The sequence below is a fragment of the Saccopteryx bilineata genome, chromosome 3, assembly GCF_036850765.1.
Source record: "Saccopteryx bilineata isolate mSacBil1 chromosome 3, mSacBil1_pri_phased_curated, whole genome shotgun sequence".
Lineage (NCBI taxonomy): Eukaryota > Metazoa > Chordata > Mammalia > Chiroptera > Emballonuridae > Saccopteryx > Saccopteryx bilineata.
Genome location: NC_089492.1, coordinates 259,631,910 through 259,650,182, shown reverse-complemented (window position 1 = coordinate 259,650,182; position 18,273 = coordinate 259,631,910). Strand labels below are relative to the sequence as shown.

The 18,273-nt window shown below is 42.3% G+C and overlaps 1 protein-coding gene and 1 pseudogene across 4 annotated transcripts in view; both read left to right on the top strand.

Annotated features, from left to right (window-relative positions):
- CCDC30 (coiled-coil domain containing 30) overlaps positions 1-12,788 on the top strand; it is a 116,324-nt gene extending 103,536 nt beyond the window's left edge. For all 4 annotated transcript variants that reach the window (XM_066265049.1, XM_066265051.1, XM_066265050.1 and 1 more), the window contains 4 exons: positions 3,680-3,816; positions 5,951-6,065; positions 12,054-12,121; positions 12,584-12,788. In XM_066265049.1, coding sequence (XP_066121146.1) covers positions 3,680-3,816; positions 5,951-6,065; positions 12,054-12,121; positions 12,584-12,644 — 381 coding nt within the window. In that variant the 3' untranslated portion in view covers positions 12,645-12,788. The remainder of the gene's footprint in view (positions 1-3,679; positions 3,817-5,950; positions 6,066-12,053; positions 12,122-12,583) is intronic.
- Positions 12,789-16,754: 3,966 nt separating this feature from the next.
- On the top strand, positions 16,755-17,664 carry LOC136329103 (ribonuclease H1 pseudogene; annotated as a pseudogene).
- The last annotated feature ends 609 nt before the right edge of the window (positions 17,665-18,273 follow it).

The window sequence follows — 18,273 nt, the reverse complement described above, 5'->3', positions numbered from 1 at the left end:
ATCATTTTCCTCATCCATGAAATGGGGGAAATAAATTCCTACCTCACCAGGCTTTTGTGAGGATTAAAATATGAAATGCCTAAAGTAGTACCTGGCACATAAAAATTTTTGTAGGCCCTGGCCGGTTGGCTCAGTGGTAGAGCATCGGCCTGGCGTGCAGAAGTCCCGGGTTCGATTCCCGGCCAGGGCACACAGGAGAAGCGCCCATCTGCTTCTCCACCCCTCCCCTTCTCCTTCCTCTCTGTCTCTCTCCTCCCCTCCAGCAGCGAGGCTCCATTGGAGCAAAGATGGCCCAGGCGCTGGGGATGGCTCCTTGGCCTCTGCCCCAGGCGCTAGAGTGGCTCTGGTCGCAACAGAGCAATGCCCCAGAGGGGCAGAGCATCGCCCCCGGTGGGCAGAGCGTCGCCCCCTGGTGGGCGTGCCGGGTGGATCCTGGTCGGGCGCATGCGGGAGTCTGTCTGACTGTCTCTCCCCGTTTCCAGCTTCAGAAAAATACCAAAAAAAAAAAAAAAAAAAAAAAAAAAAGAGTTAAAAATTTCTGTAGCCTTCTTTTTGGTATAAAATCTCTTAGAAGCATGTTAACCAGTAGGTGCATAGTTCGCAAGACAAATTGTTACTAGAACTGGAAATAGCCTAGAGAAGACCCACAGTGGTACAAACCCAGTGTTTTGGTTTTTACTTATTTTAGGGCCCATGGAGCAGAGCCCTGAGCCTGAAAAAGCTGGGCTCACTTTCTAAGCACCAAGTCTCCAGAAAATAGTGCCATTCTTTTTGTTTGTTTGTTTTATTTTTTTGGCTTCATTCTTTAGCCTTCTCTATGTACAGTGAGCCAGTTGAGTCCTCGGACCTTTTGTGACCATCCAAACCAGATTTCCCCAAATATTTTCTCCTAGTATTAGAGCAGGTGTCCTCATTTTCTGGTTCAAAGAAATATGACATTTCCAAAGGACAGGGTGTCAGTATCCTGCCCCATTCAATTTCCTTTCTAACCCAGTTATAACTGCATAGAGTATTACTGTGGGCTGGCTCCTTCTAGTCTCAATCCTTACCATAAATGTATTTAAATAATGTCAGGGGAGACTATTGTTAGAAATTGAAGGGCCTTGGATGAAAGCTTTTAATATCTATAATGGTTTATTTCAGAACATAATGTAATTTCCTTCCTTATAATTCTCTGAATGACAGTCTTTTTGAGTTATAATTGATATATAACATCGCATTAGTTTCAGGTGTACAAAATAATGATTTTATATTTGTGTATATTACAAAATGGTTCCCACAGTAAGTCTAGTTAACATCCATCACCAGCCTGACCAGGCAGTGGCGCAGTGGATAGGGCGTTGGACTAGGATATAGAGGACCCAGGTTCAAGACCCTGAGGTCACCAGCTTGAGCGCGGGCTCATCTGGCTTGAGCAAAGCTCACCAGCTTGGACTCAAGGTCGCTGGCTCGAGCAAGGGATTACTCGGTCTGCTGAAGGCCCGTGGTCAAGGCACATATGAGAAAGCAATCAATGAACAACTAAGGTGTCAAAACGAAAAACTGATGATTGATGCTTCTCACCTCTCTCCATTCCTGTCTGTCTGTCCCTATCTATCTGTCCCTATCTATCCCTCTCTCTGACTCTCTGTCCATGTATATAAAAAAATCCATCACCATATATCATTATACATTTCTTTCTCATATAAGAACTTTTAAAATTTACTCCCAGCAGCTTTCAAATATAAAATATAGTATTAACTTTAGTTATATAACATTAGTATATTACATCCCCATGACTTATTTATTTCCTAACTAGAACTTTGTGTGTTTCGAATCCCTCCACCCATTTTGTCTATCCTCCACCTTTATTTAGTCTCTGGCAACCATCAATTTGTTCTCTGTGTCTATGAGTCTTTGTGTGTGTGTGTGTGTGTGTGTGTGTGTGTGTGTGTGTGTGTGTGTGTGAGAGAGAGAGAGAGAGAGAGAGAGAGAGAGAGAGAGACGGAGACAGAGAGAGGGACAGACAGGGATAGACAGACAGGGAGAGAGATGAAACACATCAATTCTTCATTGCGGTGCTTAATTGTTCATTGATTGCTTTCTCATATGTGCCTTGACCAGGGGGCTACAGCAGAGTGAGTGACCCCTTGCTCAAGCCAGCGACCTTGGGCTTCAAGCCAGTGACCATGGGGTTATGTCTGTGATCAAGTGTTCAAGCCAATGATCCCACATTCAAGCTGGTGAGCCTGCGCTCTAGCCTGATGAGCCTGTGCTCAAGCTGGTGACCTTGGGTTTCGAACCTGGGTCCTCTGTATCCCAGGACGATGGTCTGTCCACTGCACCACCACCTGGTCAGGTTATGAATCTTTTTTTTTTTTAAGATTCTATATGGCCCTGGCCAGTTGGCTTAGTGGTAGAGCATCGGCTCAGTGTGTGGAAGTCCCAGGTTCAATTCCTGGTCAGGGCACACAGGAGAAGCAACCATCTGTTTCTCCATCCTTCCCCCTTCTATGTCTCTCTCTTCCCCTCCCACAGCTATGGCTTGATTGGCCCAAGTACATTGGCCTGGGCTCTGAGGATGGCTCCTTGAGCCTCTACCTCAGGTGCTAAAAATAGTTCAGTTGTATTGGCCCTAGATGGGCAGAGCATCAGCCCCAGACAGGGGTTGCTGAGTGGATCCCGGTCGGGGTGCATGCAGGAGTCTGTCTATCTCCCCTCCTCTCACTTGGAAAAAGGGGGGGTAAGACTACATATATATATACACACACAATCTTTTCTGAATGCTCTGAATATGAATGATTAACATATTACTTGAAAGAAAATTTCCCTCTTCACCCTGTGATTCACCCCTCTGCCAGAGGTCATTCTTCTTCTACCCCCACTCCCTCCCACTGTTGGCAGATGAGGAACACACGTGAAAATGTGAAAGCCCTTGTCTGCTACCATTGACAGGTCACCAGTGAAATAAGAAGGGGGATTCTACACTTCTGAGTTTCTAAACTCCTCAATAACAGTAATATTTACTAATATCTACTGACTCACTATGAGAATGTTAATTGTATTTTCACAAAATACACTCCTTTGTCAGTTTAGCTGTAACCAGACTAGCTATTGCACTCAGGAGAAATCACTGGTAGACAATGAAACTTGGTGTTCTGCTAGAAATCATTTCAGCCTCATCACTTCAGGAACAGTCTCAGAGCCTGGCTCACATCATGACTTGCTGAGCCAACTGACACTGGTCGCCAAATCCGGTGGCTGCATTCCCATCTTCTTCTTTTGCCTTAAAAAGACTATAACTAGAAAGCATATGGAAATGTATTACGTAGAAATTATTTTCAATCTGTAGCTTTAGAGAATTCAGTTGTAATTGTCAGTGATTTGATACTTATGGAGTTGGAATACAGATGAGATCATTGGAACCTTATTAGAAGTTGAGTGCTCAGATATTTTTAAATGTTAACCCAAAAGAAAAAGAATGAGTAAATATACAAATGAAATATATGACATAAGTAACCAAAATATACAGCAGAACAATCTAGCTGACAATGTCAGCAAACAGGAGAAAGCAGTATAAGCGACAGGAGAGAAAAAATAAATAAGAGAAATTTGCTATCGGAGTTATAAACAGGCTGATGTCCTTAAATGTATCATTTCTCCTCCTGTGGTAATTAGGAGCTTTTGTTTTCATCCCTAGGAGAAGGCATTCCAGGACAAGATCACTGCCCAAAATGATAGTCTGCTCCTAGAAAACAGTAAACTTCTGAGGGAGGTCATGGAGCAAGAAAAGTTAATCCATGACAACAAATGTGTAATATCTTCTGTCCAACACAGGTAGGTGTGGTCCTGCCAGAGTTGCCCATGAACTCCAAATGAGATGTTTCTCTTTCAACAAAGAGATCGTTCCAGAGACTGTCCTTTGAGTGCAGCCTATGTCATAACTGTTGCTCTCCCATCTGCTTATACAAGTGGCAGAAAAATATGGAGAAGGCAGCCTGGCCACTCAGGCAGGCTCTTCATAGAGGCGCTGCCTTCTTGAGGACCCGGCTGTGCTCATTCTGGCCTGTCGTTTTGTGCACGTTGATACACATTTTTATCATTTGATACCTTTGGAATTAAGGTAGACCAAGAGAGGATCAGGCTCACTATTGACTTGTACTCATGATACTCACAGAATACCAATGTATTAATTGTAAGGAGAAATATTCCCAGCAGATTAGAATTCACATATCAGCCAACCAAGAATTCTCTCCTCTATAGGAAACTTTAATTATAATAAAGTTTTCTCCTTCTCAAACTGTGTCATTGCTTCTGACAATCTCAACACAATTGACTCATTACCCTTGCCTTAACAACAGTAATGTTCCCGTCTTGCCCTTCCAAGGACATATTCTGGTCACCTGGATTTGACTTATGTTTTCCTTAGAACAAGTTTCATCTACAGCAGTGGTAGTCAACCTGGTCCCTACAGCCCACTAGAGGGCGTTCCAGCTTTCATGGTGGATGGTAGCAGAGCAACCAAAGTATAAATAAAAAGATAGATTTAACTATAGTAAATTGTTTTGTAAAGATTTATTCTGCCAAACTTAGCGAAAATCTGACCTAAAGTACTTGGTAAGTAATTATTATTATATGCTTTAACTTGCTGTAACTCTGCTTTATAAATTTTATAAAGTAAAGTTACTTCCCCACTTTATAAATCACCATTATTGTGGAACCGGTGGGCAGTTAGAAAATTTTACTACAAACAGAGATTCAAAAGTGGGCGGTAGGTATAAAAAGGTTGACTACGCCTGGTCTACAGGATGTTTCCTCATTTTACAGATGAGGAAACTGTGGCTCAGATTTAGTAATTTGCCACAGTCACACTGCTAGTAAGTGGCAGAACTAGAACTCCAACAGTAACCCCTGGTTGAAACTATTATACAGTCATGTGTCACATCTACACTCTAGCTCTGGAGAGTGGCCCTGGGGGAGTGGTCAGGAGCTCAGGCTTTAGAAATCTGTAAGCTCTGGGCTGGCATCCCAGCTCAATGACTTTCTGGTTTTATCTTCTTATACAAGTTACTTTCCTCTCTCTGAGTTTTCAGTGTCCTTACCTGTAAAATTGTCTTCATAACAATATGTTTCATGAGGTTGTTGTGAGGATTAAATGGGTTAATACATGAAAAATTTGAAGTGCCTACTGGGTGGATAGGTTACAGCACCTGAGGACATGGTGAGGGTTTGGTAACCGGCAGCAGAGGCTGCTGCTGCTGCTCAGGTATGGGAGAACTGGTTTTTTTGTTTGTTTGTTGTTGTTTTTTACAGAGACAGGGAGTCAGAGAGAGGAATAGGGACAGACAGACAGGAACAGAGAGAGATGAGAAGCATCAATCATCAGTTTTTCATTGCAACACCTTAGTTCACTGATTGCTTTCTCATATGTGCCTTGACCGCGGGTCTTCAGCAGACCAAGTAACCCCTTGCTCGAGCCAGCGACCTTGGGTCCAAACTGGTGAGCTTTGTTCAAACCAGATGAGCCCGCACTCAAGCTGGCGACCTCGGGGTCTCGAACCTGGGTCCTCCGCATCCCAGTCCAATGCTCTATTCCCTGCGCCTCCGCCTGGTCAGGCAGGAGGACTGTTTGAGGTCAGAGCCAGATGCAGGCTGCATAACTACTGTATTTAAGAGGCTGCAGTCTCTTTTTACAGTTCCACTCATAAATGGAATAATATCCTTCCTTCAGTGACTCAAAGGCTAGAACTCTGCCTTTCATTTTCTTGCACATAGTATGTCCCTGCTCTTAGTAGTTACTGAATGACTATATACAGGCCAGGAGCTTACCAATTTTCACTCAGTCTGCCAAAGTTCTAAAAGCTGGACAGTGAGCTAAGACCCAGAGCTAGTAGGAAGAGGGACATAGTTTTGAGTTTTTAATAATAATGTAGAAATTTTTAGTTATGCCTTTGACTTATCCCATTCTTAGAGTACTTTTCCTGGATAAAGAAAATAAGCAATTGCAGGAAAACAGCCTCCAACTCACAGAGAAGGTTGGCCTCTTAGAGCGTGTCATAAGAAGCATCCAGCTTTGCGGAGGAGAGGTAAGATATGTGCATCCTGTTAAGTGTTTAATATGAAGTTTCGGTTGTTAAGGTTGCTCTGTTCTCTCTTCCCTTCATCTTCATATAGCTATCTCCTGAACTTGGCCTCACGGTGGACTGTGGCAAAGAGGCTCTCTGGCTACACACCAGGGCAGGAACCCCGAATCTGCTCTTGGCCAGCTTTGCTCTTCATTGGGTCACCTTTTATTAAACACTCTTCTTCTGTGTGTTCCGAAAGCAGTTTGTGTATGCTCATATCCTCTTCCTTAACGCACTGTATTGTCATTGCATTTTACTTCTGTGTCTCATCAACCAACTCAGCAGTGAGATCCGGGAGGGCAAGCATCGTTGTATCTGTGCACAGATGCTGTGTAAATATTTGAGAATGAATGAGTGGTCAATGTTTTCACATGTTTGCCTCATTCTGAACAACCCTATTTGCCATGTATTATTCCAGCCCAATCTGAGAGCTGAGCATATTTGAGGTTCAGAGAGATAAAGTCTGATCTGGCAAGGAGTCAAGCCAAGGGAGAACATCTGGGGCAGAAAAAAAGCAATTATGTTATAAAAAATCCAAGCAGACAAGTAGTATAGGTTCAGACAAGGTCTGGAGTCTGGCTGGTGAGCAAGTGAAGAGGAACTTCAGTGAGCAGAACTGCATTTTAAGTCCAGACTGGAGGCTGCTTGCTTTCTTCCCTGCCTTGTATCATATGCCTGATGTGTCTTCCCAGAATACTTAGAATTTTTTTTCCTAATCCATAAAAACTTTAAGACTATTCTCTTAACAACGTTGAAATATACAAATATAGGCCCTGGCCGGTTGGCTCAGTGGTAGAGCGTTGGCCTGGTGTGCGGAAGTCCTGGGTTCGATTCCCGGCCAGGGGACACAGGAGAGGCGCCCATCTGCTTCTCCACCCCTCCCCCTCTCCTTTCTCTCTGTCTCTCTCTTCCCCTCCCGCAGCGAGGCTCCATTGGAGCAAAAGATGGCCCTGGCGCTGGGGATGGCTCTGAGGCCTCTGCCTCAGGCGCTAGAGTGGCTCTGGTCGCAACAGAGCGACGCCCAGGATGGGCAAAGCATCGCCCCCCTGGTGGGCGTGCCGGGTGGTTCCCGGTCGGGCGCATGCGGGAGTCTGTCTGACTGCCTCCCCGTTTCCAGCTTCAGAAAAATATAAAAAAGAAAAAAATATATACAAATATACAGTATTGTTAGCTATAGTCATCATATTGTACATCACATCCCCAGAATGTATTTATCTTACAACTGGGAGTATGTACCTTTTGACCATCTTCACCCAATTCCCTCACTCACTACCTCTAGCAACCACAGATCTTATTTATCTCTGTTTCTATGAGTTCGGTTTCTCAGAGTCCACATATAAGTGAGATCATATGGTGTTTGTCTTTCTCTGACTTATTCCACTTAGTATAATGTCCTTACGGTCTATCCACGTTGTTATAAATGGCAGGATTCCCTTCTTTTTTAAGGCCTTATAGTATACCATTTTGTGTGTGTATAACAATTTCTTTATCCATTCATCCACAACGGATGCTTAGGTTGCTTCGATATTTTGGCTATTGTAAATAATGCTTCTATGAACATGGGTGAAGAGTTTTCAGAATAGTGATTTTGTTTCTTTAGGATAAATACCCAGAAGTACAATTGCTGGATCATATGGTAGTTCTATTTCTGATTTCTTGAGGAACCTCCATACTGTTTTCCATAGTAGCTGCACCAATTTATATTCCCACCAGTAGTTCACGAGGGTTTCCTTCATATCCTCACCAGCATTTATTATCCCTTGTCTTTTTTTTCGTTAGTCCTTCCAACAGAGGTGAGATGAGGGAATTACTTTTTTTTTTTTAATAAATTTTTATTAATGGTAATGGGATGACATTAATAAATCAGGGTACATATATTCAAAGAAAACATGTCTAGGTTATTTTGTCATTAAATTATGTTGCATACCCCTCGCCCAAAGTCAGATTGTCCTCCGCCACCCTCTATCTAGTTCTCTGTGCCCCCCCTCCCCCTAACTCTCTCCGTCCCTCCCTCCCATGTCCTCCCTCCCCCCACCCCTGGTAACCACCACACTCTTGTCCATGTCTCTTAGTCTCGTTTTTATGTTCCACCAATGTATGGAATCATGTAGTTCTTGTTTTTTTCTGATTTACTTATTTCACTCCGTATAATGTTATCAAGTTCCCACCATTTTGCTGTAAATGATCTGATGTCATCATTTCTTATGGCTGAGTAGTATTCCATAGTGTATATGTGCCACATCTTCTTTATCCAGTCTTCTATTGAAGGGCTTTTTGGTTGTTTCCATGTCTTGGCCACTGTGAACAGTGCTGCAATGAACATGGGGCTACATGTGTCTTCACGTATCAATGTTTCTGAGGTTTTAGGGTATATACCCAGTAGAGGGATTGCTGGGTCATAAGGTAGTTCTATTTGCAGTTTTTTGAGGAACCACCATACTTTCCTCCATAATGGTTGTACTACTTTACAGTCCCACCAACAGTGAATGAGGGTTCCTTTTTCTCCACAGCCTCTCCAACATTTGCTATTACCCGTCTTGTTGATAATAGCTAATCTAACAGGGGTGAGGTGGTATCTCATTGTAGTTTTGATTTGAATTTCTCTAATAACTAATGAAGCTGAGCATCTTTTCATATATCTGTTGGCCATTTGTATCTCTTCCTGGGAGAAGTGTCTGTTCATGTCCTCTTCCCATTTTTTTATTGGATTGTTTGTTTGTTTGTTGTTGAGTTTTATGAGTTCTTTGTAAATTTTGGATATTAGGCCCTTATCTGAGCTGTTGTTTGAAAATATCAGTTCCCATTTAGTTGGCTGTCTGTTTATTTTGATATCAGTTTCTCTTGCTGAGCAAAAACTTTTTATTCTGATGTAGTCCCATTCATTTATCTTTGCCTTCACTTCTCTTGCCATTGGAGTCAAGTTCATAAAATGTTCTTTAAAACCCAGGTCCATGATTTTAGTACCTATGTCTTCTTCTATGTACTTTATTGTTTCAGGTCTTATATTTAGGTCTTTGATCCATTTTGAATTAATTTTAGTACACGGGGACAGGCTGTAGTCCAGTTTCATTCTTTTGCATGTGGCTTTCCAGTTTTCCCAACACCATTTGTTGAAGAGGCTTTCTTTTCTCCATTGTGTGTTGTTGGCCTCTTTATCAAAGATTATTTGACCATATATATGTGGTTTTATTTCTGGGCTTTCTATTCTGTTCCATTGGTCTGAGTGTCTATTTTTCTGCCAATACCATGCTGTTTTGATTATCGTGGCCCTATAATATAGTTTAAAGTCAGGTATTGTAATGCCCCCAGCTTCATTCTTTTTCCTTAGGATTGTTTTGGCTATTCGGGGTTTTTTATAGTTCCATATAAATCTGATGATTTTTTGTTCCATTTCTTTAAAAAATCTCATAGGGATTTTGATGGGAATTGCATTAAATTTGTATATTGCTTTGGGTAATATGGCCATTTTGATTATATTTATTCTTCCTATCCAAGAACAAGGAATATTTTTCCATCTCATTGTATCTATTTCAATTTCCCTTAACAATGCTTTGTAATTTTCATTATATAAGTCCTTTACATTCTTTGTTATGTTTATTCCTAGGTATTTTATTTTTTTTGTTGCAATCGTGAAGGGGATTATTTTTTTTAGTTCGTTTTCTAATATTTCATTGTTGGCATATAGAAAGGCTATGGACTTTTGTATGTTAATTTTGTATCCTGCGACCTTACTGTATTGGTTTATTGTTTCTAATAATCTTTTTGTGGAGTCCTTCGGGTTTTCGATGTATAGGATCATATCATCAGCAAAAAGTGATAGCTTTACTTCTTCTTTTCCGATATGGATGCCTTTTATTTCTTTGTCTTGTCTGATTGCTCTGGCCAGAACTTCTAGCACCATGTTAAATACAATGGAGACCTTGGGTTGGGAGGAATGCTAGTGAATTAAAAAGCAACGTAAAAAGTACCCAAAATGCCACAAAAATAAACAAACAAGAAAAAAACAAAAACAAAAGCGAAAAAGAAAAATAAAGCCAAAAAAAACCCTTGAGTCCCAAATTAACTAATTTGTTCGTGATTGAGGATTAAATGGGAGGAAAGTAAAACGAGAAAAGAAAAAACGAATAGAAAGGAAAAAATAAGAAAAAGAGAAAAACGAAGGAAGAAAAAAAAAGGAAGAGAAAAAAACAAAATAAAACAAAACAAAAAAAAACAAAAGAGGAGAGAGTGAGAGTTAAGTGTTTTGGAGTATAACCTTAAAGGAGGGTGAGGATGAAGAAGAGAAATAAAATGTAACACTCATGGGTAGTGTAGTTCAAGAAAAGGGAAGCATAAGATGGGCAGAGAATAGAAGGACCGAGGTGGAGGAAATAGAAATAATAATAATAAAGGCAATAAGATAGAAGAAACAAACAACAACAAAAAAAAAAATTAGTGGAACAAGTTGTAAAGTCTGTGGATTTTTTTTGATTTTGAGAGGTTAACTTCTTCCTTTTTCTTTTCTCTCCCTCTTCCTGGTTGGTGACTCTGTACCCCAGGCTCTGCCCCTGTGTCACACTTAGGTAGGGATTTGCAGTTGATGGGATTCTATGGCAATGTCATATAATTGGCTTTAGTCTTGCTGGTAGTCAAGGCTTGTTGGCGTTTGCAGGGTCCAACGATGAGAGAGTTTGCTTTCCTGGAGTCTCTCTCCTAGTCCCCCCTTCCTGAATTAGCAGCCTGGTGATCCAGCTATAAGGCTGCAACTGCTTCTGCCTGGGGAGTAAGAGGCTCAAAGAGCTGGGAAATCCCCACTCTATCCCCACTCAGTGCAAGGCTTTGGGAAAGGCTCTGGCAGTCAGAGCCTCCAGTGTAATCAGGCGGGGGTGGGAGTCAATTGTTGTCCAGGTGACTGTTTAGCGCCTAGCATTCAGTTGGACCACTCAACCCAGGCTTTCCACACTTTGTAGCCTGTTTTGGCTGGGAAGAAGAGGCACTAGTCTCTGCTTGCGACTAGTGTAGTATAGATCTTATTATCTGCCAAGTCCCTCTTGTTAGCGTTTATCCCTGAATATGGAGGCTCTATCAATCAGAGGTTGCCCCCGCCCCTTTAGCGAGAGGCACTAAAAAATATCACGCCTCTTGTCTTGGATCGCTGAACTGAGAGAGATCTTATCAATTAGAACCCGTGGGTGCGCAGATTTCATGGGTTAAGCTAATTTCAGTGATTGGGTCCGCAGCTGTGCTCCCGAAGGTATTTCAGGCTGCCTGCGCGCGCCCCTCCCCCAATGCTTGATTGTTAGCTTGAATGGCTGGGTGAGGTGCCCCGCCCACGGAGAGAATCTCCCAAGTAGGGAAGACCGCCCTGGCGCCTCTCCTGCTCGCCCTGCTGCTGGCAGCTGGGGCGCACCGGGCGCAGGATAATGGGGCACCCTGGGTGTGCGGGCCAGTAGGGCGCTCTGGGCGTGTGGAATGCCCAGGGCACGTGTGCGAATGGGGTGCTCCGGGCACCGGTGGCTGGGGACTCTCACTCGCAGTGCGCGGGCCGCTGGGAACGTTAGCGGTGCTCGCTCTGCAACCAGACCGGGCATGCGCCGGCGGCTGCTCGCTGCTCCCGAGTGTGGGCCGACTCATCATAGGCGCACTCCCTCCGCGGCTTGAATGAACGTCCCTGCGGTAGCTTCCTCTACACCCTCGTTTCTCAGATTCAAGTGATAACAGTCCTTTCACATTCGGTTTGTGTGGAACTCCGGAATGCTCCGAGGATAAATTTTTCTGTTTCTAGTTGATAAATTTGTTGTGATTTTGGGGAGATCTGTCGGACGCGCTGCTCACGGTTCCATTTCCGTGACGTCACTTGCCGGGAATTACTTTTTTAATCAAAAAAAATATATAACGCTTAATTTTTGGATCATAGTGCCAGTGGTTTAATCATTAAACAACTTTAATACGTGCTTTCTTTCCTTTTAGGAAACAACACTTAGTGGCATCTCTGAATGTGAAGTATTGAATAAAAATTTCCCCCGAATAAACTCCAGGTTAGTAAAGTCAAGACGATCATCGATCTGACTGAGTCATGGCTGCCTAACCAATCCTGAGTGGCTGGCTGAGAAAGCACAGCATTGAGGGGAAGTTTTCATTCTATATAGTATTTAAACCTTCCAGTTCCTTCTCCTCTCACCACTGCTTCACCCCCACACCTCACACAATCCTGACTTCCAGTAGAAGATAATCCATAAACACAAATTTAAGGTACTTTTATTTGGCTGTCTTTGTGTTTGACAGTTGTGAAAACTGAAATCCTATTGAAGCCTTATCCCTGTCACCCCACAGTGCTGTCAAGAGACCCCATCCACTCAAAGTCCTCACACATGGCCTTTCTGAGTTTTTCCAGAACAGGTTTGGTAGAGTCAGTTGGAAGCCTTTAAGAGACTAAAGCACATAAATCAGAAGAAGGAGTAGCTAACCCCAAATCCTTCGAGTCTGTTTCCCGTTCACAGAATCCTGAAGGTGGATTCATACATGAACGTGACATCTCTGACAGAGACGCATCACATCTAAGAACAAGACGAAAAGTCAGAACTAGAAAATCACCAGTGTCTAAACTAGACTGATCAAAGCTGCTAACGAGAGCTTGGACATGAAGGTGGAACATGACGTGGGGAAGTTATGATAGATTCCCCACTGGACTCCAGCCAGGAGCCTCCAAAATTGCTGATAAATTCATTAAACCAGTTCTAAAAATGAATTTCTCAAGTTTGATGTCCTCAAATGCCTCCATTGACCAATATAGTGACTTAAGTTGGGTGGTTTAGTTAGGTTTCTGTTCAGCAGAACACATATATGGCTAATTCAGCATTCTTCCCTATTCTCATGGGTATTTAAATATTCTCATGGGTATTTATTTTTAAAGTAAAAAAAATGTAATAATATTAAAGCAAATATTTTTAAAAGAAAGGGGAAAAACCCTCCTATAATCCCACATTCTTTTTTTTTTTTTTTAACAGAGACAGAGAGAGAGTCAGAGTGAGGGATAGATAGGGACAGACAGACAGGAACAGAGAGAGATGAGAAGCATCAATCATCAGTTTTTCATTGTGCGTTGCAACACCTTAGTTGTTCATTGATTGCTTTCTCATATGTGCCTTGACCATGGGCCTTCAGCAGACTGAGTAACCCCTTGCTGGAGCCACCGACCTTGGGTTCAAGCTGGTGAGCTTTTGCTCAAACCAGATAAGCCCGCGCTCAAGCTGGCAACCTCGGGGTCTTGAACCTGGGTCCTCTGCATCCCAGTCTGACACTCTATCCACTGCGCCACCACCTGGCCAGGCTAATCCCACATTCTTAATACTATTATATTCACTTTGGAGTTATTCCCTTCTGGTTCTCATTCAAAGTTATATATTTTAAAGGGTTATTATATTCTATTTTCATAGCCTGATTTTTAATTTAATATACCATAAAACATTCTCTACAGTGTGTCCATAAAGTCATGGTGCACTTTTGACCGGTCACAGGAAAGCAACAAAAGATGATAGAAATGTGAAATCTGCACCAAATAAAAGGAAAACCCTCCCAGTTTCTGTAGGATGATGTGGCAGCATGTGCACATGCGCAGATGATGATGTAACACCGTGTATACAGCGGAGCAGCCCACGGCCATGCCAGTCGAGATGTGGATGGTACAGAGGAAAGTTCAGTGTGTTCTATGGCTCGCTAAATTTGAATCCTTGACCAAAGTGCAACGTGAATATTGGCGCATTTATAATGAAGCGCCACCACAGAGGAATAACATTACTTGGTGGCATAAGCAGTTGAAGGAAACCAGCAGTTTGGTGGAGAAACTCCATTCTGGTAGGCCATCAGTCAGTGACGAGTCTGTAGACGCTATACGGGATAGCTATCTAAAGAGCCCTAAAAAATCTGTGCGTGAGCCCACATTGAACTGCACTGAATAGGTATGAAACTGGGAGAGTTTTCCTTTTATTTGGTGCAGATTTCACATTTCTATCGTCTTTTGTTGCTTTCCTGTGACCGGTCAAAAGTGCACCATGACTTTACAAACACACTGTATATTTACACTCTTTGTAATTATTCTTTTTTTTTCTTATTTATTTATTTATTTGTATTTTTCTGAAGTGAGAAGCAGGGAGGCAGAGAGACAGACTCCCGCATGTGCCTGACCGGGATCCACCCAGCAAGCCCACCAGGGGGCGATGCTCTGCCCATCTGGGGCGTTGCTCTGTTGCAACTGGAGCCATTCTAGTGTCTGAGGCCAAGGCCATGGAGCCAACCTCAGCGCCCAAGCCAGCTTTGCTCCAGTGAAGCCTAGACTACCGGAGGTGAAGAGAGAGAGAGAGAGAGAGAGAGAGAGAGAGAGAGAGAGAGAAAGGAGAAGGGGAAGGGCAGAGAAGTAGATGGGCGCTTCTCCTGTGTGCCCTGGCCAGGAATCGAACCCAGGACTTCCACATGTGGGCTGACGCTCTACCACTGAGCCAACTGGCCAGGGCCTATAATTATTCTTTCAATAGCCATCTGATAGTCTATTGTGTGGATGTCTATCAACATGTCTCTCATCATGATCTATTGTGATGAATATAAATTCTTGTTACTTGACATCCAAGTTGTTTCTACTTTTTCACTAAAGATTATGCTGCAGTGAAAGTCTTTGTGAAGTTAGCTCTTTTCTTAAGTTAATCCAGAAAAATTCCCAAGATTGGCATAAATGGGTCAAAGAATATACATTTTATATAGTTTTGGTACATCACTTGTCTCATTGCTTTAAAAAAAGGCGTGTCAACATATTGTGTCTACAGTCAATCTCTTTAAGCCTCAATTTCTTGATACATAAAATGGGACTAATAGTTCCTATCACATAGGGTTGAGGACCAAGTGAAGTGATGAGTATATTTTGCACTGAGTAACTACTTAGTAAATGCCAGATGAATTAATTTCTTTTCTTTTCTTTTTTTTTAACTTTCTATTGATTTGAGAGGGGGGATGGAGAGAAAGAGAAACATGAACTTGTTCCATTTAGTTGTATACGCATTGCTTCTCATATGTGCCTTGATGGGCGACTGAACCTGTGACCCCACAAGGCAGGACAACACTTTATCCACTGAGCCACTCACCTAGAGCTTCATTTATTTTCACTTGCAGTTTGAGTGTACTAGTTTTTCTACAGTCTCATTAACTGGATATTATCAATTTAAAAAATTTATTCTGGCCCTGGCCCGTTGGCCCAGTGGATAGAGCAGTGGCCCAGCCATCCCGGGTTTGATCCCCAGTCAGGGCACACATGAGAAGCAACCATGTGCTTCTCCCCCTCCTTTTCCCCCTTCTTTCCCTCTTCCCCTCTTGCAGCCAGTGGCTCGAATGGTTTGAGCATTGTTCCTGGGTGCTGAGGATAGCGTGGTTCATCTGAGCATCAGCCTCAGGCACTAAGGATAGTTCAATTGATTGAAGCATTGGCCCCAAATGGGGGTTGCTGGGTGAATCCTGGCCAGGGTGTATGTAGGAGTTTGTCTGACTATCTCCCCTCCTCTCACTTATTAAAAAAAATTATTCTAAAATAGTTGGTATAAAACCATACTGAAAAAGTGATTCCTGCTGCTCCTTCCTTTCTTCTCCTTTCCTCTCCTTATCCTCCTTTTTCTTCTTCATCTTCAATTGGCAATAGAGAGGGAGACCAAGGCGAGAAGGAGAAAACAGAAATATAAAAAACCTTATAAGTTGAGACATACTGAATTTTTATGTGCAACCCTTGCCTCTTCAGACCATTGAACTAGAAAGGATGATCAAAGGGATGTGGGAAATAATAGCTATGTACTGAATGCATGCTCTGACTCCAAACCTTGCCCACATTCACCTTCTTTCACTCGAGTCACTGAATCCATTCATTGAATCCGTACTATGTGCTATTCAATAGTAGACTGTAGCCACACCTGTGAAAATAGACAAGGAGTTTCTGCTTTCATAGTTAATATGCTATTAGGTTGAAAGGTATATGCTTGTCTTGTGTTGCACAGGGTGAGGTAGAGAGACTGACCATATAATTTTGGATAGTGAGTGTCATGAGGAAAATAAATCACTGATGTATCTGAAAGAGTGACTGAAGGCTACTTCAGATCAGGTGCAATGTTCTTGTCTCAGTGACATCTGAGCTGAGAAATGAATTACAAGGAGCATTTCCCACCCCCATTAAGACCTAGATGAGAAGATCATTAACAGCTAGTACCAAGGCCCTTAAGAGAATACAGTAGTTCTCCTTATCCAAGGAGGATACATTCCAAGACCCCCAGGAATGCCTGAAACCATGAATGGTACTGAACCCTGTATGCACTGTTTCCCTAGACACACATAACTATGATAAAAAATTGACAAATTAGGCACAGTAATATATTAACCCTTTTAGTAGTGAGTTTTTTTCATGCTTGCTGACCCCCGGAAGTGATTTTTTTGTTCTTTTTTTCAAAAAATAAAGTTAGTTACAGTTACAGTTTTATTAACTTAAAATCATGTTTGTTTGATAACCAATTTATGGAAACAAGAAGAATATACATTTGCCTTTTCTTAATGTTGCCTTACTCATTTTTAAAATAAAAATTTTTGTTACAATCATACTCTGGATGATCAGGAGGCACGAGGACATACATGAATGTTCATACTACTCAAAAGGTTAACAGTAGTAATAAAACAATGATAACAATATACTGTAATAAAAGTTATGTGAATGTGGTCTCAAAATATCTTGTACTGTACTCACCTTCTTGTGATGATCTACGCTGTGAGGGGGACCACAAGGCTGGGGGATTCCTGACCTGGAACAAATGCAGAGCACATGTTGACCAGTTTCTTGCTGCCAGATTTAAGAAGTTTGCTACAGAATAGGAAGCCTGGGCCTTGGTCAGAAATTCTGGGAGCCCCATGGTTTAGGAGAGAAAGATAAATGTGTACAATAACCGCACATAAAAGCCAACAAACAACTCCATGAGCGCCTGGCTGAAGGTGATGAGAACTCAGAGCCGTGTGCAAAGGATGGACAACAGAACATGGAGGCAACACCTCCAGTTAGTTGGCAAGGACATGTTCTCTTATATGGAAGAGTATGTCATTGTCTTCAATGACGGCTGCTGCTCCAGTAATGGGGGGACGGAGAGGGCACGAGCAAAAATAAGTGTTTTCTGGAAGCCCAGCCATCCTTTAATATACGCAGTAGACTTACTGGGCAACAAACCAACCAAAGAGCAGAAATTCAGGCAGCCGCCAAGGCCATCAAACAAGTCAAGGTTCAAAACATCAGTAAGTTCATTCTATATACAGACAGTATGTTTACCATCAATGAATGGCATCACTAACTGGGTTCAAGTCTGAAGAAAGATGAGTGGAGGACAAGCACTGGAAAGAGGTGATCAACAAGGAAGACTTCGTGGAACTGGAAGGACTTGTCCAGGGCATGGATATTCATTGGATGCGTGTCCCTGGTTATTCGGGATTTATAGGCAATGAAGAAGCCGACAGATTAGTGAGAGGAGCTAAGCAATCTGAAGACTGAAAGAAGTCATTGTCATTCTTGGAAAACTTTGAGCCAGTGGCTATTTTGTTATTTACAGACTTGAAGTTAATCCCTCCTGCATTAAAAGGAGAGACACTTTCACACTAACTCAGACAAACTGGCATTCTGTGGTTCTGTATGATGAAAGTGGTTAAATGTTTAATAAATTTAATGTCCTTTGAGATTTAAGACTTGAGATTTCAGCATTATGCTTTATTGGACTTGATACTGTTCTCATTAGTTTATTGCAGCCTGGACAAAATTTTTAGGACTTTATTTAATAAGGATGTATAAATAAAACATTGGTTAAGCAGTGCAGACAAGAAGTCTAGAAGTATACTGAAAGAGTTCATTTACCTTCCAATTGGCAGGACTGAGTCTCGGGATTTTCGGGCTGGCTTGTGCCTGTGTGTGGATCAGAGAAAGGCAGTGATCCCTTGCCAGAAGCAGCATTGCCAGAGCCCAGAGCCTGCAGGGAAGAGGGCTGGGTCTTACCTGGCTGGGCACCCTTACCCATGACAAACTTGCAAGTTTGTAGCCCTGGCAACTCACCATAATGTATAACTTTTAAAGACAGTTATAACTTTTAAAGACCAAGATGCACAAATAAATCTGTTAAAATTAGAAAAGAAAAAA